The 20,133-nt window shown below is 40.4% G+C and overlaps 1 protein-coding gene across 1 annotated transcript in view; it reads left to right on the top strand.

Moving 5' to 3' along the window:
- The first annotated feature begins 2 nt into the window (after positions 1–2).
- The window catches only part of fam114a1 (family with sequence similarity 114 member A1), a 47,474-nt gene continuing 27,343 nt past the window's right edge, over positions 3–20,133 (top strand). Inside the window, exons 1-6 of the mRNA XM_060824916.1 lie at positions 3–104; positions 11,666–12,073; positions 14,419–14,503; positions 16,333–16,446; positions 18,841–18,941; positions 19,673–19,807. Coding sequence (XP_060680899.1) covers positions 11,678–12,073; positions 14,419–14,503; positions 16,333–16,446; positions 18,841–18,941; positions 19,673–19,807 — 831 coding nt within the window. The 5' untranslated portion in view covers positions 3–104; positions 11,666–11,677. The remainder of the gene's footprint in view (positions 105–11,665; positions 12,074–14,418; positions 14,504–16,332; positions 16,447–18,840; positions 18,942–19,672; positions 19,808–20,133) is intronic.

Genomic DNA, 20,133 nt, shown 5'->3' with positions numbered 1-20,133 from the left:
CCAGGATGGATCCATATGTTGCCGACGTGGCGGCGACGCGAAGGGCGGGGATTAAGAGTCAGCGAGCGAGAGAGAGAGTTGGGTGAAGTGGTGCGCGTGGACAGGTGAGTCTCGAGCTATCCTCCCCGGGTTTAAATTGCAACGGACGCGGGGTGGAGAGGGTGGTAAAGCTCTCGAGCGGTCATTGTCGGAATCAGAGCCGGGCTGGAGCAATGCACACTGCAACTGGGGGGAGGGGAGGCGAGGCGAGGCAGGAGCAGTCAGGGGGAAGCTTCTATCTCCCCCGGGTATCGCACACCTGAGTGATAGTGAGTGATCGTGGACAGACTTTGTATTACAGTTAGACGTATCACAGAACCCGTAAGGAGCTTATTCGGCCCCTTGTGCTTGCACTGGCTCCTGAACTTTTTGACTTGTTGCCAATCTCCTGCCTTTCTCTGTAACCCTGAGCATTGCTATTTAAATAACCATCCTCGTGCCCTCTTGAATGCATCATTTGAACCTGTCTCCACCACACTTCAAGGCAATGCATTCCAGACCCTACGCGAAAAAGTTTTTTTTTCTCTCTCACTTCACATTTGCTTATTGTGTGAAACGCTTCACCATTAGTGCCATTCTTTATTTCAAGAGTGGGAACAGTTTCTCCCCATCTACTTAATCCAGGACTATCATCACTTTAAAACTGCTATCAAATCACCTCTTGTATTCTTATCTTGAAGGAAAACAATCCCAATTTCTCCAGGAAAAAAACAACTGTGGAGGCTGGAAGTCAGACATAAAAACAGAAGCACCTGAAGAAGGATCAGTGGACCTAAAATGTTAACTTTACTTTCTTTCCACAGATGCTCCCAAACCTGCTGAGTTTTTCCAGCAACTTCTGTTTTTGTTTCTAATGTCTCCAATCCATTCTATTAATTGAAATGTCTCATCCCTGCAGATCACAGATTGAGGCCATACAGCATATTTTATCTGCACCAGTTCTCTGAATGGATATCATGACTTAGTACCATCACCTCATCCTTTCCCTTAACACTACATGTTATTTCTATTTAAATGTCAGATATTGTTCTTTTTAACTGACATGACTGAACCTGCCGCACCACAGTTCCAAGCAATGTATTCCAGATCTGAATCACATAGAGTCACAGATGTACAGCATGGAAACAGACCTTTTGGTCCAACTCGTCCATACTGACCAGATATTATAACTTAATCTAGTCCATTTGCCAGCACTTGGCCCATATCCCTCCATATACCCATCCGGATACCTTTTTAAATGTTGTAATTGTACCAGTCTCTGCCATTGCCACTGGCAGCTCATTGCATGCATGCATGCATGCATGCACAACCCTTTGTGTGAAAAACTTGCCCTTTAGTCCCTTTAAATCTTTCTCCTCTCATCGTAAACCTATGTCCTCGAATTCTGGACTTCCCCTACCCCAGAAGAAGACTTTGTCAAGTTACTCTATCCATGCCCCTCATGATGTGCTCTGTCAAAGCTTTTTTTTTGTTGCATCTTATTTTATTCTTTTGCAACTTTAAATTTGTGGCTTCTTATTCTTGGAAGTATTACACTCACTATAACCAATCTCCAGTAGCTTTGTTTATTATGTCCTATCTAACATGAGGAACACTGAGAAATAGAATATGTCCTGGGTATCCATTCATTGTGTCCTGGATGTTCATTCATTCTCAGGATCGAGTGAGTCCCTAGAAGAATATAAGGCTGTAGGAGTGTACTTGAGGGAAGTCAAGGTGGGCAAAAAGAGGTCATGAGCTAGCTTTGGCAGATCGGTTAAGGAGAATCCAAAGGGGTCCTACAAATACTTTAAAGACAAAAAAGAAACAAGGGAGAGAATCGGACCCCTTAAAGATCAGCAAGGCCACCTATGTATGGAACTTCAGGAGATGAGTGAGATTCTAAATGAGTATTTTGCATCAGTGTTTACTGTAGAGAAGGATATGGAAGCTAGACAACTTGGGGAAATAAGTACTGATATCTTGAAATGTATCCATGTTACAGAGAAAGAGGTGCTGGACACCTTTAAACAAATAAAGGTGCATAAATCCTGGGACCTGATCTGGTTTACTCAAGAACCTTGTGGGAAGCTATGGAAATGATTGCTGGGCCCCTTGCAGAGAAACATGCATCATCGATAGACAATGATAAGATGCCAAAAGATGGAGGTTGACTAATGTAATGCCATTGTTTAAGAAAAGTGATAAGGAAAAATCAGGGAACGATAGACCAGTGAGCTTCATGTCAGTGGTGAGTAAGTTGTTGGAGAAGATTCTGAGGGACAGCATTTACATTTATTTGGAAAGGCAGGGACTGATTAGTCACCATGGCTTTGTGTGTGGGAAATTGTGTCTCACTAACTTGATTGAGTTTTTTGAAGCAGTAACAAAGAGGTTTAATGAGGGCAGAGTAGTCGATGTTGTCTACGTGGACTTCAGGAAGGCGTTCAACAAGGTTCCTCAAGGTAGACTGGTTAGCAAGGTTAGATAACAGAGAGATCTAGCCATTTGGATACAAGATTGACTAGAATGTAGTGGACAGGGTGATGGTGGAGGGTTGCTTTTTAGACTGGAAGTCTGTGGCCAGCCTGTGATCGGTGCTGAGTCCACTGCTTTTTGTCATTTCATATAAATGATTTGGATGTGAATACAAGACGTATGGTTAGTAAGTTTGTAGATGACATCAAAATTAGTGGTGTAGTGGACAGCAAAGAAGGTTACATCAGAGTACAACAGGATCTTGAACAGATGAGCAAATGGGCTGTGGAGTGGCATATGGAGTTTAGTTTATATATATGTAAGGTACTGCATTTTAGAAAAGCAAATCAGAGCAGGACTTTACACTTAATGGTAAGATCCTGGGGAGCGCTGTCGAACAAAGAGTCCTTTGGGTACAAATCATGGTTCCTTGAAAACGGAATCACAGGCAGACAGGGGACATGAAGAAGGCATTTGGTACACTTGTCTTTATTTGTCAATGCATTCAGTATAGGAGTTGGGAGGTCATATTGTGGCTGTACAGGACATTGGTTAGGCTGCTTTTGGAATATTGTGTTCAGTTTTATAGGAAGGATGTTGTGAAACCTGAAATGGTTCAGAAAAGATTTACAAGGATGTTGCCAGGGTTGGAGGTTTGAACTATAGGGAGAAGTTGAATGGACTTGGGCTGTTTTCCTTGGAGCATCAGAGGTTGTGGGATGAGTTTATAGAAATCTATGAAATCATGAGGGGCATGTATAGGGCGAATAGTCAAGATCTTTATACAGAGTAGGGGAGTCCAAAACTAGAGGGCATGGGTTTAAGGTGAGAAGGGAAAGATTTAAAAGGGAGCTGAGGGGCAATGTTTTCTGCATAGGGTTGTGTGTATAAATGAGCTACCAGAGGAGGTGGTGAAGGCTGGTACAATTATAACATTTAAAAATTATCTGGATGGGTATATAAATAGGAAGGTTTAAAGGATATGGGCCAAATGCTGGCAAATGGAACTAGATTAATTTAGGATATCCGGTTGGCATGGACGAGTTGGACCGAAGAGTCTGTTTGTGTGTCGTACATCTCTGACTCTTAAGTTTTCTTTTTGAAAACCTTAACTTGTATAAATGCCTTCTGGGGCGCAAGATGTACCGGGAAGTAGATAGTGCATGTCAGAAAGGCAAGGTCACAGTGATCACGGGGCACTTCAATATGCAGGTGGACTGGATGAATAATGTTGCCGATGGATCCAAAGAAAGGGAATTCATGGAATGCTTACAGGATGGCTTTTTGGAACAGCTTTTGATGGAGCTCACAAGGGAGCAGGCTCTTCTGGACTTAGTGCTCTGTAATGAGCTAGACTTTATAAAAGATCTTAAACTAAGGGAACACTTAGGAGGCAGTGACTATAATATGGTTAATATAATATGATCATAATATGAGTTAATAAGAAAGAAGGCAAAATCAGATGTAATGGTATTAACAGTTAAATAAAGGTAATTGCAGCAGCTTGAGAGAGGAACTGACAAAAATCGACTGGAAGCAGAGCCTAACAGGGAAGTCAGTAGAGCAACAATGGCAGGAGTTTCTGGGTGTAATTGAGGGCGCAGTACAGCGGTTCATTCCAAAGATAAGAAAGATTATCCAGGGGAGGGGGAGTGGATTAGACAACCATGGCTGACAAAGGAAGTCAGGAAATGTATAAAAGTAAAAAGAGAGCCTATAAAGTGGCCAAGAACCCTGAGAAATCAGAAGATTGGGATCAGAGGATAACAAAAACACAAATAAGGAAGGAGAGAATCAAATATGAAGGTAAGCTAGCCGATAATATTAGAATTGATAGTAAAAGTTTCTTTCAATACATAAGAAACAAACCAGAGGCAAAAGTAGAGATTGGGCTGCTCCAAGTTGATGCTGGAAGGCTAGTGATGGGAGATAAGGAATAGCTGAAGAACTTAATAAGTACTTTGTGTCAATCTTCACAGTGGAAGACGAGTAATATCCCAACAATTAGGGAGAGTCAGTGGCAGAGTTGAATATGGTAGCCATTACAAAAGAGAAAGTGCTAGAAAAGCTAAAAAATCTAAAAATTGTAAATCTCCTGGCCCAGATGGATTGCATCCTAGAGATCTGACGGTGGTGGATGAGGAAATAGCGGAGGCATTGGTTGTGATCTTTCAAAAGTCACTGGAGTCAGGGAAAGTCCCAGATGATTGGAAAATCGCTGTTGTAACCCCCTTGTTCAAGAAAGGATCAAGACAAAAGGTGGAAAATTATAGGCCAATTAGCCTAACCTTGGTTGTTGGTAAAGTTCTAGAATCCATCATTAATGATGAGATTTCTAAATTCTTGGAAGTGCAGGGTTAGATTAGAACAAGTCAGCATGGATTTAGTAAGGGGAGATTGTTCCTGACAAACCTGTTAGAGTTCTTTGAAGAGGTAACAAGTAGGTTAGACTGGGGAAACCCAGTGGATGATATCTATCTAGACTCACAAAAGACCCTTGATAAGGTGCCACACAGGAGGCTGCTGAGGAAGATGAGGACCCATAGTGTTCGAGGTGAGCTACTGGCATAGATTGAGGATTGGCTGTCTGACAGAAGGCATAGAGTTGGGATAAAGGTTCTTTTTCGGAATGGCAGCCAGTGACAAGTGGTGTCCTGAAGGATTCAGTGTGTTCAGCTGTTCACTTTATATATTAATGATCTGGATGAAGGGACTGGGGGCATTTTGGCGAAGTTTGCTGATGATACAAAGTTAGGCGGACACGCAGGTTGTTCTGAGGTGGTGGGGAAGCTGCAGGAAGATTTAGACAGTTTAGAAGAGTGGTCCAAGAAATGGCTGATGAAATTCAATGTGAACAAATGCAAGATCTTGCACTTTGGAAAAAAGAATACAAGCATGGACTATTTTCTAAATGGTGAGAAAATTCATAAAGCCGAAGTACAAAGGGATCTGGGAGTGCTAGTCCAGGATTCTGTAAAGGTTAACTTGCAAGTTCAGTCTGTAATTAAGAAAGCGAATGTAATGTTGTCATTTATATCAAGAGGGTTGTAATATAAAAGCAGTGATGTGCTTCTGAGACTTTATAAAGCTCTGGTTAGGCCCCATTTAGAATACTGAGGCCAGTTTTGGGCCCCACACCTCAAGAAAGACATATTGGCACTGGAGTGTGTCCAGTGGAGAGTCGCAGAGATGATCCCTGAATGGTATTCCTTACATACGATGAATGCCTGAGAATCCTGGGATTGTATTCATTAGAGTTTAGAAGGTTGAGGGGAGATCTAATAGAAACTTACAATATAATACATGGCTTAGAAGGGTAGCCACTGGGAAGTTGTTTCCATTAGGTGGGGAAACTAGGACCCAAGGGCACAGCCTTAGAATTAGAGGGGATCAATTTAGAATGGAAATGAGGAGACATTTCTTCAGCCAGAAAGTGGTGTGCCTGTGGAATTCATTGCCAAGGAGCACAGTGGAGGCCAGGACTTTAAGTGTCTTCAAGGCAAAGATTGATAAACTCTTGGAATTAAGGGTTACGGAGAGAGTGCAGGGTAAGTGGAGTTGAAATGCCCATCAGCAATGATTAAATGGCAGAGTGAACTCAATGGGTCAAATGGTCTTACTTCCACCACTATGTCTTATGGTCTTATATAACGCCCCTCCAAGGTCCTTCTCGGAAACATTATCAAACAAAATTTGACAGTAAGCCATACAAGGAGATACCAGAAAGTTATTAATGAGCATCTTAGAGGAACAAAGTGAAAACTCGATGTTTCAAGAGAAAATGTCAGTGTTTACCACCTAGACAACTGAAGGCATAATCCCAACACTATTAATTCAAATCATACTCAAGATCAGAAATGGAGGAGCGCAGTTTTGTTTGTTTTTATGGCACGTTGGCATGCTTGTCAATACTGTATTTGTTGTCCATTCTTTATTGTGCTTGAGAAGCTGTCCAACAAGAAATTATAGATTATGATGGAATACAATTCTGCTTCTGCTGATGGTCCATAGTACCTGGTAAATGTCTTTTTATAAGCTGATAGATCTGTTCTGGATCTGGCTTATTTAGTACAATAGTATACCACAAAATACAATAGTGTGCATTCTCACTGTTAAAGTGGGACGTGTCTTCACAAGGACTGTGTCATAGTCACTCCTGCCAATACTGTCATGGATAGATGCAAGTGTAGTTGTTGCAGGTGTGTCATCTCAGCTGTAGGACATTGTTTAGGAGTTCTTTAGGGTAGTGTCCTGGGTCCAACCAGCTTCAGCTGCTTCATTAATGTCCGTCGTGAGGTCAGAAGTGGGATATTCATTGGTGATTGCACAAAGTTCATCACCATTCTCATTTCCTCAAACGTGCATTGAAAGAGTTTGTGCCTAAACGCTTTAAAACCTGGCTAACTTTCAGGTTTGGATTATGAATGTCCTGAAGGTTGCCATCGACCAGAAACTTAACTGAGCCAGACACACAAATACGATAACTGTGAGAGCGGGTCAGAGGCTGGGAATTCTGTTGTGAGTAGTTCATCTCCTATATTTCCAAAGGCTGTCTACCATCCACAAAGCGCAAATCAGGTATGTGGTGAAGTATCCTCCACTTGATTGGATGTCTGCAGTTCAAACAGTATTCAAGTAGTTTGACCATCATTCAGGGCATAGCAGCAACATTCATCACCTTAAGCATTCACTTCCTCTGCCACTGACAGAATACTGAGTGTGTACTGAGTGAGCCTTTAGGGAGCTTGTGTTGGCAGCGATTGTAGGTCCAGTGGTGAGTGATAGTTCTGGAGCACAGCATCTTTGCTGTTGGTTGGCCCAGTGCAGTTTCAATTACAGAAACATGGCTCAGGGCTGGACAGGACTGGCAGCTTAATGTTTAGGATACAAATGCTACAGGACAGAGAGAAAGGGAGGCAAGAGAGGAGGGGGAGTGACTTTTTGATAGGGGATAACGTTACAACTGTACTGAGGGAGGATAATCCCGGAAATACATCCAGGGAAGTTATTTGGGTGGAACTGAGCAATAAGAAAGGGGTGATCACCTTATTGGGATTGTATTATAGACTCCCTAATAGTCAGAAGGAAATTGAGAAACAAATTTGGAAGGGGATTTCAGTTACCTGTAAGAATTGTAGGGTGGTTATGGTAGGGGATTTTAACTTTCCAAACATAGACTGGGACTGAGCTGAAAATGTGTTGCTGGTTAAAGCTCAGCAGGTCAGACAGCATCCAAGGAACAGGGAATTCGACGTTTCGGGCAAAAGCCCTTCATCAGGATTTAACCAGCAACACATGTTCAGCTCTGATCTCCAGCATCTGCAGACCTCACTTTTTACTCATAGACTGGGACTGCCATAGTGTTTAGAGTTTACATGGAGAGGAATTTGCTAAGCATGTACAAGACAATTTTCTGGTTCGTTCTGTGGAGGTACCTACTAGAGAAGGTGCAAAACTTGACCTACTCTTGGGAAATAAGGCAGGGCAGGAGACTGAGGTGTTAATGGGGGAGCACTTTGGGGCCAGCGAGCATAATTCTGAGGTTTAAAATAGTGATGGAAAAGGATCGACCAGATCTAAAAGTTGAAGTTCTAAATTTAGAGGAAGGCCAATTTTGACAGTATTAGGCAAGAACTTTCAAAAGCTGATTGGGTGCAGACATTCGCAGGCAAAGGGACAGCTGGAAAATGGGAAGCCTTCAGAAATGAGATAATGAGAGTTCAGAGAAAGTATATTCCTGTTAGGGTGAAAGGAAAGGTATAGGGAATACTCGATGACTAAAGAAATTGAGAGTTTGGTTAAGAAGAAGAAGGAAGCATATGTCAGGTTGAGACAGGAGAGATTGAGTGAATCCTTAGAACAATATAAAGGCAGTAGGAGTACACTTAAGAGAGAAATCAGGAGCGCAAAAGGGGGACATGAGATAGTTTTGGCAAATACAGTTAAGGAGAATCTAAATGGTTTGTACAAATAGATTAAAGACAAAAGGATAACTAGGGAGAGAATAGGGCCCGTCAAAGTTCAGCAAGGCAGCCTTTGTGTGGAGCCGCAGAAGGTGGGGAAGATACTAAACAAGTATTTTGCATCAGTATTTACTGTGGAAAAGGACATGGAAGATATAGAATGTAGGGAAATAGATAATGACATCTTGAAAAATGTCCATATTACAGAGGAAGAAGTGCTGGATGAAACCATAAAGGTGGATACATCCCCACGACCTGATCAGGTTTAACCTAGAACTCTGCTGGAAGCTAGAGAAGTGATTGCTGGGCCTCTTTCTGACATATTTGTATCATCGATAGTCACAGGTGAGGTTCTGGAAGACTGGAGGTGTTTAACGTAGTGTCACTATTTAAGAAGGGTGGTAAGGATAAGCCAGGGAACTATAGACCAGTGAGCCCAACGTCGGTGGTGGGCAAGTTGTTGGAGGGAATCTTGAGGAACAGGATGTACATGTATTTGGATCTGATTAGGGATTGTCAGCATGGCTTTGTGTGGGGGAAATCATGTCTCTCAAACTTGATGATTGAGTTTTTTGAAGAAGTAACAAAGAGGATTGATAAGGGAAGAGTGGTAGATGTGATCTATATGGACTTCAGTAAGGTGTTCGACAAGGTTCCCCTTGAGAGACTGGTTAGCAAGGTTAGATCTCATGGAATACAGGGAGCACTCGCCATTTGGATACAGAACTGGCTCAAAGGTAGAAGACAGAAGGTGGTGATAGAGGGTTGTTTTTCAGACTGGAAGCCTGTGACCAGTGGAGTGCCACAAGGATCGGTGCTGGGTTCACTACTTTTCATCATTTATAAAAACGATTTGGATGTGAGCTTAAGAGGTGTAGTTAATTAATTTGCTGATGACACCAAGATTGGAAGTGTATATACAGCAAAGAAAGTTACCTCAGATTACAATGGGACATTGATCAGATGGACCAGTGAGCTGAGGAGTGGCAGATGGAGTTTAATTTAGATAAATGTGAGGTGCTGCATTTTTGGAAAGCAAATCTTAGCAGCACTTGTACACTTAATGGTAAGGTCCTAGGGAGGGTTGCTGAACAAAGAGACCTTGGATTGCAGGTTCATAGCTCCTTGAAAGTGGACTCGCAGGTAGGTAGGATAATGACAAAGATGTTTGGTATGCTTTCCTTTATTCGTCAGAATGTTGAGTACAGGAGTTGGGAGGTCATGTTACAGCTGTACAGGACATTGGTTAGGCCACTGTTGGAATATTGCATGCAGTTCTGGTCTCCTTCTTATCGAAAGGATGTTGTGAAACTTGGAAGGGTTCAGAAAAGATTTACGAGCATGTTGCCAGGGTTGGAGGATTTGAGCTATAGGGAGAGGCTAAACAGACTGGGGCTGTTTTCCCTGGAGTATCGGAGGCTGAAGGGTGACCTTATGGTGGTTTATAAAATTATGAGGGGCATGGATAGGATAAATAGACAAAATATTTTCCCTGGGGTCGGGGAGTCCAGAACTAGAGGGCATAGCTTTAGGGTGAGGAGGGGCAAAATATAAAAGAGATCTAAGGAGCAACATTTTCACTCAGAGAGTGGTACGTATATAGAATGAGCTGCCAGAGGAAGTGGTGGAGACTAATACAGTTGCAGCATTTAAAAGGCATTTAGATGGGTATATGAATAGGAAGGGTTTGGAGGGATATGGGCCAGGTGCTGGCAGGTGGGACTAGATTGGGTTGGGATATCTGGTTAGCATGGACGGGTTGGACCGAAGGGTCTGTTTCCATGCTGTACGTCTCTATGACTGAGTATTCAAGGATGTGGCACCAACATCAGTTTTCAATGGCCGAGTGGCATCTACGGTTGGCATTGGTCAGCTGCGGCAACGTGGTATGCCTGACTAACTACTGTTGGTGGATCAACAGGAGTGGCAGTTGCTTTGGCACCAGAGTGGTAGGCCACAATGGAATGGACTATGTGAGGAAAGCATGAGAAAGCGGAGGAGATCAAACTCCTGTAGGAAATGTGGTCCCAGCGTCACTAAGCACTTTCAAAAGATTGTAATGTTTGACTTTTAGCTTTATTTCTTTATTTTTGTACTTAATATTAGGAATTACTGTACTGGTTAACTTTTAACTTTGTTCTTTCTACCTTGTTCTTATGATTATGTATCTCGGTGCTTGTACCTAAGACGGCACCTTGCGTGGCGACATTATACAACCTTCACTAACTAGAGAAAACAGTCTCACTGTCACAGAGTCACAGTCATTGGCTGTGGTGTCCACACATGCTCCATCATTCCAACAGTTTTGGTCAGCTTTATCACAGGTTGTCATTTGTGACTTTAATAAGGTCTGTGTCAGTGCTATGACAGATGCAGAAAGCTGATTGCAGAGATTCAAACATGGTGTCACTCAGATAGTGACCCAGTGTGTGTTGATATGGCTGCAATGAAGGAAACAAAAAGAAGAAAGTCACCCTCACTTTATTATATCCAAGTAATTTCTAAGCATGCACAAAGTTAGGGAACAACAGCCTTGTTGATACTTCAGTTAATTAACAGAGAATGGTACTTCGGTTTGGGAAGATATCCATGAGTTAGACTAGACAGCTAAGCAATACGTGCAAAGGCAGACATTGTCAACAAAATAATATTCTGGAATTAGTGTAAGCCATCAAAATGGGAAAACCTGTCAAACATCCCTGAATTAGGTGAAAAGCCATAAGGAGCTGACATGATATTCATGGCTGCTAAAGGTAGGCTGTTAGTTATGCTCAATAGTGAGCCAATTGATGCCCATTATCCCTACCAAAACTTAATGGTGGTTCATGGATTAAATAGGTGCTCCACTACTTTCCTGTGTATTCAATAAGCAGCCCAGCATATCTTCTGGCAACCTATAGGAGAGGGAACTTTATGGTCCCTTGTAGTCAAATTCATTGACCTTGGACCTGGCATCAGGCAGTGATGTCACCATCACTGTTACTTATTACCCTTGGGTTTCTGCTGTGAAATTGATGGGGTTTCCTGTTGGTCCTCTCACCAGTATTCAGCCTGATAGGGGTCTTGCCTAAATTCCAACCGTTGACACACACTTGTAATTTTTTAAAAATCCTTGTTTATTTGTGTTTTAAATGGTTCAACTGTCTTCATTTTTTTGAGTCAAGGCAATAAATGTAAGCAGTGATAATTAAACATTTTATTGACAGATATGATTTGCAATGTCTGAGACAGAGGATGGCGAAAGGAGTGATATTTCAGCTGCTGTGGCAAAGTTGTCTGTGGAAGATGAGTTCAGTGTACAATCTGGAAATGATGCTGAAGTTCCAACAATTGCAGTGTCTTCACAAGTGGGTGATTCTTTAGAGCCTAAGTCCAATCCAGTGTCAGTTGGGAATAAGAGCTCCATCCAACAAGAGATTGTTTGCCACACTGAGGCTGAGGATGAACATAAGCCAAGTGATCCATTAGAAGATCATGCAGCAACTGATTCTGTGTTGGCAGAAGAAACAATTAACCTATCTGCTGAGTGCAAGGAAGCAGTAAGTCTTGAACAAGAATCCATCAGATTTCAGGCATTGGATGAACATGCATCAACAGAGGAAAATGTTGTTGAGGTATGTGGTGCCTTTTGAAAGTTAGTTTTGAATAACCGGAATAATTTTATTCTTCATTTAACTGTAAGTCTCTAACTTCAACCTCCATTGAGGTCACTTTACAGACAAAGTATTATGCTTGAATTATTCTTGCTTCTTTTCCTTGTGAGAAGCATGTTTCATGACAGCTCGAATGGTATCGTACCATTGATGATTGAATAGAATATAAACTGGAGCAGTATAATTATTTCATAATAAATGATTGGAATGTTTTCAGAAGTCATCAATTGGTTTGATTACAATTTACATTGAACAACTTTCTAAAAAGGCTAAACAAATTTTTAACTAATAAAGGCTTTCCATCTGACAATAATGTTATATGTATAATGGCAAGCAGTTGATTATGCATTACAAAATTCTGATTGCCTTTCGTCTGTTTCAATCCAGTCTAAAATTTTATAGATGCTCCAAATTAACAAAGAATCGCTTGCACATTAGGGATTGAATATATAGTGATAGTACTGCACAGATTGGAAACAGACCATTCGGTCCAACTTGTCCATGCCAATCAGATATCCTCAATACACCTAGTCCCATTTGCCAGCATTTGGTTCATATCTCTTCCTATTTATATACCCATGCAGTTGCCTTTTAAAAGTTGTAAAAGCTTTCTCTGGTAGCTCATTTCATACACATGTTTCATACTCTTGTGAAAAAGTTGTATTTTTAGGTCCCTTTTTAAATCTTCCCCTCTCACCTTAAACCTATGCCTTATAGTTTTGGACTTCCCACCCCAAGGATAAGACCTTGGCTATTCACCCTATCACGTCCCTCATGATATTATAAACCTTTAAAAGGTCACCCCTCAGCATCCGACGCTCCAGGAGTTTGCATTTAATTTAGCATTATCCAGCTGAATTACTTGATTGTGATCAGAATTGAGAACTCTGGCTTTCACCCTTTTTCACTGGCATACACGTGATGAGGCTAATTAGGTTCCCTAATGCTAAGTGATTAAATTTCATTTTCCCAAGATAACAAAATATTCTGCAAGTTAGTTATTACCATTTCATTATGGAGTGTGTGATCAGTGTTTTCTATTTGGATTAAATTATAAAGCCTTCCTATTATTATTTAACACCCTGTTGAAACATCGACAGTTGTATCTACTTTATTGATGATAAGTAACAAAGAATCACTCTTTAATTTTTAACAAAGTAAGACATCCATTCTGTGATGCAGCTATAATGATGTAACAAACTGGTTTTAGAAGGCAGGTATCAAATCTTCGATGATTAAAATATTTTAATTATGCAGCATGACATTTACATTGGTTGTGCCCTTGTTCCTGTCACCCCGCCATCTTTTCTTATGTAGAACTCTAAAAATAGCCTGGCCACTCTCCCAACCTCATGGTCATACTAACTGTATTAAAATTATTTTTAAATAACTAGTTTGAGTATGTTATGACACCTCTGGGCAAGTAGGACTTGAACCTGGATGTTCTGTCTTGGATTCAGGGATAGTATCATTGAGTCACTAGAGGCCTTGGCATTTATACTGTGCTGAGGCAATATATTATTCAAATCAGCAGGCTTGTTAATAAGTCCAATCAGTTTCTACATATTTAAATATGTTGGGTTTATGGCCAATTCCACCTCGCATATTATGGAGTGAGCAGGACTCAAGTGGGCTAACCACTCAATTTGCTGCGCTTGGTTACCCACCCCCAGGAGAACATATGCAGCAGGAGCACATGAAATCCATGCCCAAATCTTCAGAACCATAGCAGATTATCCTTGGGGCTAAATTCAAGTTGAGTCAAATTGTTTGAATGCTGGCATCTATAGTGGTGCAGAGCAAGATTTGCCCTTGGCAGTTCTGCATTAAGAACATACATTAGAAACTTATGTGTAGAGTTTTCTGTCAATCTCTTAGCCAGAATTCCTGCTATGAAATTAAATGCAGTCTAATTTGTAAAATCAATAAAGTGTAATTATTATCTGTCTATTATTACTAATAGCCATTTTATGAAATTAGATGTTAGTTACACTGTGTATTGTGAAAGAACCCCAATTGGCTTCTGCTGTTAAATAAATCTAAGATGGTTAGCTTAGTTAGCTTGATGGCTAAGGTGCAGAATAATGCATACAAGTTTAAGTTCAGTTTTGTTCCAGCTGAGGTAAACTTGGAACTTGTCTCCACACTAGCCCCTGAGAGTGGCATGCAGTTGAAAACTGCCACTATCAAAAACTGCTGAGAAGTCCATTCAGGATTAAGCATCAGAAGTAACAAGCCAAAGATCCGCCTCCTGACAAAGCGTATTTGATAAGTTTTAATAAAAATGTTTTCCATGAATTCTACAGGAATCAACTTCTGACAAAAGAAAAGCCTGGGGATCCTGGGGAACCTGGGGGAAATCATTGCTCTCCACTGCAACAGCAACTGTTGGTAAGTTCAGCTAGTGAAGTGTCTGCAAGAACTAAGTGTGTCAACTCGCGGGAAGTCTAGTCGCTTTACAGGTTACCATATTAATCCTGTGGCTCTGAAATTACTAGTGACAGATGAGGTGCTGTTCTGATGTTGGGAAATATGGAAAAATTGGGTCTTGCAATTTCTCAGAATTTGACAGCAGAACCTGGTTAATATCTTTTGCTTCTATTTCAGTGTATTCAGAGGGTAGGGTTGGCTGTAGGGTAGGAAGCATTCAGGCTTTGTACCCATATGCTCCCACTCTCACTCACCTGACTGGCTGCATTCTTCAATGTTCTTTATTTTGCTGTTTATTTTGTTTCTTTATTTCTGTTTTGTATCAAAGTTCACCTTTCCTTTTTTTCTGCGGTTGCGATGGAGAAAGGTAGTTATGAGAGCCTGTACAGCACCAGCGGTTTGGTGGATCCGAATGTCCATTCCCTGTGGCCATAGTGGCTATCACTTTATCGATGGCTTCATCATTGGAGGGTCTGATCTGTTTCTCCTGACAGTGGTGTGACGGTGTCAACAGTGGCAGCATTGTGTTTCCAGTTCATTCCTTGTGGCTATGGCAGCAATGTTACAGCTTTGGGTGGCAACTGAAGTGGCAGTGGCTTGAGTGACAGCTTCAGTGTTGGAGGTTTGGTGGATCTGGTCTGTCCCTCCTTGCATTAGCAGCAATGCAGTAGTTTCAGTGTCAGCTTTGACAATGGCAGCGTGGTGGGTCGAGTCCGGAAACCCTTGTTTTGGCAGCCTTGGGCAGCATCCTGTAACCATTCCATAAACCCAGGATCCATGGAGGGAAAAAAAAATTAACTTTGTCTTAATTATTTCATTTTGTATTCCTGTAATTAAAACGGTGTTGAATTGTGGTGACATATACACATCGCTGTATTTTCATAAATACAAATGACAATAAATTGCGATACTATTCTATTCTAAAGAATGGTAGTGGAATGGAAAGGGGAGAGCACATAAACAGAAGGATCACAGAATGCTGCTATATCAAGAGAGGGAAGAGATCAGAAGGACCTTGAGGAGAGAAAGATCAGAGGCCATAGCTAAGGAAGGATTGGTTAGGAGATCACTGGAGGCAGAACACAGTGCTGGTCTAACAGTGAGTTGTAGTGGGTAATATGTAGTTTATTAGTTGCTGTACCAAGCAATTCCTACTTTAGCTGCCAGGTTTCTTTGGAACAGAGGAAAGCAGCCAGCCAGAGTTAAACTTTAAACAAGTGTTAAATCTGAAGTATCAGGATCACATTATCATATTTAAATAATCAACCTACTGCATGCTTCTTTGTTCTTTGTCCCACCTCTATTAAAACTAAAAGTGAACATGCTCGACATAGGTTTGTGTTTGAAAACGTTAACATTTTTAAATGCCACCCATTATTTGAGGAATTAATGTTATGTTTGATGTTTTCAAAGTGGTAACAATTGACATGGCACTTCAGGTTCTGCAGGCAATGAGGTTGATCATAAGATTTTAGGAGGCTCAGAGCTGGCAGTATAGGACAGTCCAAGTTTGGGGATGGATAATTCTAGTTCTTTGACAGTCTTCCATAAGAGTAATATTCAGAGGATCCTGGCAGTTGGTATGCTAATGATTAAGATTAATTACATTAGTCTGCCACACTAAATTTCTATTTGAAATAATCAGAAAACCAGTTTATAACTGGTAAGAGATTTTGAAACTTCTTTTCAGTAACATTTGATACATGGAACATAATGGTTCTTTTTTCTTTTGTGTAGAGAGAATATTATCTGTATCTTAAACAAACTAATACTTGGAATTTCAATTGCAGGTCATGGGCTGAGCACTGTAATGGAGAAAGCAGAAGCATCCCTCAAAATTCATAGTTCCCAAACATCTGAGGAGAGTTCACTGCCTGAGCCAAATGAAGTTACAAAGTTATCAGGTATCTGCAAAGAAAGTTGCCTTTTTTTCCTGTCTGTTTTCTCCTTTCTCGTTTTCGTAAGGCACTGGCTCCTTGTTTTGATTACTTCAAGTGCTATTTTACATTTTCTGGTGGTCTCATTACAAGTATTTTGTCTTTGTGATTTTTTTTCAGCAGTGATTCCTGGGGGATTCTTTTAGGTATCATTGACTGTCTTGCCCTCATACAATCATACAGCATCACCAACAGCTGATCATAGCAAATATTTAAATTATTGTAAATATTTCAATGCTGTACCTGTTGAATAGCCTCTGACCTCACTCACTTGGACGTTAGCCTTTCATTAATGCCATCCAGCTTACATCAGTTTGTCAGACCTCTGACTTTAAGTTTAGAATCTTCCATATGTTGTCTCTTCTGTCATTTCAAAGCATAGCTATCTAGATATAGCATGTAACTGTGTGTTTATATAATTTAATTTTCCTGCATCCTTTTGTGAGCATTTTTTTGCAACTGCTCTGGATTCAAGCCTATATCGTTTGTTTCTCCCTCTTCAATTCCCCTTCTTTTTAAGGCTTCTTATCATCATGATTCTCTATCATTAAGTTGCAACCCACATACACTAATTATACAGCTTTCATCTTTCCTATTCTCCTGCTGTTATAACTGGCTTGAATTCCTCCTGAATTACCTTACACTTCCGCATGGGCCTCCCTTGATATCTTTTAGAAAGCCTAGCAAGGCACAAGTCACAACTTCCTAACATGAAGCAATGCCATTTACACCATTTTACTGACTCCTTAACCTGATCAGCTTGCCATTCTCCTTCCCATCTTAAGATCATACTTCTGTCTGTCTCCTACCCCTTCTACCATAATTCCTTCTCCTTTAAACATCTCACCTTGTTTCACCCTTCATACCTTTCATTTAAAGTTCTTCCGCACTATCCATGCATGCATTATGCCAATTTTCTCTCCACGTTAACTTCTCTTTCTCTAGCATTTTCTCCAGTGTCGGTATTATTAGATTGCTTGTCTGCCTTTCAGACTTGATAAGTGAAACTTTCTCCAGTACTGTTATCTTAATTTTCCAGCTGAATTATTTTCGGTGACATCCAATCCCATGCTGCTGCTTGGCAAAGACCTAAGTCTGAACCATACTTTTCACAGTCTTGATATCAGACTTGACAACAATTCATTATCATCATGAAGACCACCTATCCAACCTTTGCAACATTGCCTGATTCATTCCATGTCTCGGTTTACCTGCTTGGTTCTCATCCATGACTTTGTTCCTTCTGACTATTTTCAAACACTAATGCAAAAGCAAAATGCTGCAGAAGCTGGCGATCAGAAATAAAAACATGAAATGCTGAAAGCACTCAGCAGGTCAGACAGCATCTGTAGAGGAGCAAGTGGTTTAACATTTTAAGGTCTGTGACGTTTCTTTGAAACCTACTCTTTCTTTAGTTATCCTGTTGATCATTATATATTTATAAAACATCTTGCAGCTTCTCTTGATTTTACTTGTCAATATAGTTTCATGCTTTTTCTTTGCTTTCTTAATTTCTTTCTTAACATCCTCAGGCACTTTCTATGCTCTTATAGATTTTCTGCAGTGTGAGCTATTGATATCTGTTATGTGTTTCTCCTTTTTTTTAACTTTGTCCTATTGACTATTCTCTGACACTGGGGAGAAAGGGAAAATTTCAGGTCGGATGGTCTCCCCTTTCTCTAAGTAGATTAATATTTGCTCTGAACCCCTCTATATCCTCTTTTCCTCCAACTACTGGCATAGCTTTACCTGCAAATGGCTGTTTCTAGTTCACTTTTGCCAAATCAAACCTCAACATTTAATAACTCTTTTCCCAAATGAGAATTTTTTATTTTTTGTCCAACATAGTCATTTCCTAAATGTAACCTAAGTATGGTAACAACTATTAAAATGACGTTCCATCCATATGCCAGTTTCTTTCCCACAAATGTATTTGAGGTCCCACTTTTCAGTTTCCTAGCTTCCTTAACTCTGTCTGCAGGAGCTCATCAGCAGATGGTCCTTTTGGGGATGATGGAGCAGGACATGATGTCATCTTAACTTTAGATATGTGGTAATGGCTTATTTTGAGAGGATAATCACATTTTTTCATTTTGAAGTAAGTTGCTGTCAAATGATATGAACCAAATTTTTTAAAAAATTAAACATTGTCAAGTCCTTTTAAATCTTAACAATACCTGTATAGTTTGAACCTATTCTCTGTATCAAGCTCTGTAGGGACTGATATATGATGAAAAGGATTAGGAAATAATTTCCCTTTATCTGCTAGATTTATTGTAGACAATAGTTTAAATAAATTGATGGAATTGTGCAGCTTCAAGTTTTGTAATTATTGAGAAATCTTGTGCCTTTCCTGAACAGATCCACAAGAAGAAATCGATTCTGTAACTGTTCCATCCTCTTCCCCCACTGCTGGATCTCGTGGCATGCTTTCAACAATTTCGAATGTTGTTCAAAGCACAGTAAGTGAAATAAGGCAAGCTGTTTCGCATGCGAATCAAGTACTACAATTTCCATGCAAGACTTTTTTTCTTGATCACTTACTTTTGGTTGGGCTTATTTAGTTAAAAGGGATTAATATGCGTTTGCATAGTAATTTTCGAGCTCACTGGAAAAAAGGCAGTCGTACTCAAACACTCGGATAATATTAGCTTTCAGAATAAAGGCAAAATATGGCAAATGCTGGAAATCTGAAATAAAATCAAAGTGCTGGAGAAATTCAACAGATCTGGCAGCATTTGTGGAGAGTTCCAAATACTGGCTTCCACATAGCAAGCTTATGCATCAATTTTTCTAGAAATAAATCCATTTATAGTATTGGATTCTAATCAGTAATCGATTTGATGAAACACAATCAGGAATTGCTGGAAAAGTTCAGCAAGTCTGGCAGTATCTGTGGAGAGATATCAGAGCGAACATTTTGGGTCCAGTGACCCTTCCTCAGAACATACTCATTCTGATGAAGGATGACTAGACCTGAAACCTTAACTCTGATTTCTCTCCACAGATGCTGCCAGACCTGCTGAGCTTTTCCAGCAATTTCTGTTTTTGGATGCTAGAAATCAGAAACAAAGTTGCTTTGGTTTTTATCAGTCTGATGAATGTGTCTAATATACTCACTCTTGAATTATCAACTGTAAAAATGGTGAATAATGATACATACTACTTGTTGCTTTCCATGGTTTCTGTTAAGGGTAAGACTGTGATCACAGGTGGCTTGGACGCACTAGAATTTATCGGCAAGAAGACAATGAATGTCCTTGCAGAAAGTGACCCTGGATTCAAGAAAACAAAAATATTAATACATCGAACTGCCACTTTGTCCCAGGTATTGAGAATGCCTCTCAATAGTTGCGTTTTAATAAAACCAACAGGAGTATTATTAAACAGGATTAAATAACTTTACTTTTCATTATTCTCATTAGGGAGTTTGCCATCAGTTCAGTAACATGCCATTGCTTTAGTACTCATATCTAAGTTAGTATGAGTTAATCATGCTATAAAATTGAACACTGCACAGTTGGTTCTAGAGTGTTCAGGACATACTGTTCCCCACACTGATGCAACAACCTTCTGTACCAATGGTTCCATTGTTGATTTTGACAATTGCTCAGAGCTAGTAATTGGCTCAGCTATTCATGACCTTTTTAGAAT

The sequence above is a fragment of the Hemiscyllium ocellatum genome, chromosome 1 (genome assembly GCF_020745735.1).
Source record: "Hemiscyllium ocellatum isolate sHemOce1 chromosome 1, sHemOce1.pat.X.cur, whole genome shotgun sequence".
Lineage (NCBI taxonomy): Eukaryota > Metazoa > Chordata > Chondrichthyes > Orectolobiformes > Hemiscylliidae > Hemiscyllium > Hemiscyllium ocellatum.
Note: the sequence above shows the minus strand (reverse complement) of the source record. Positions and strands in the feature narration are given on the sequence as shown.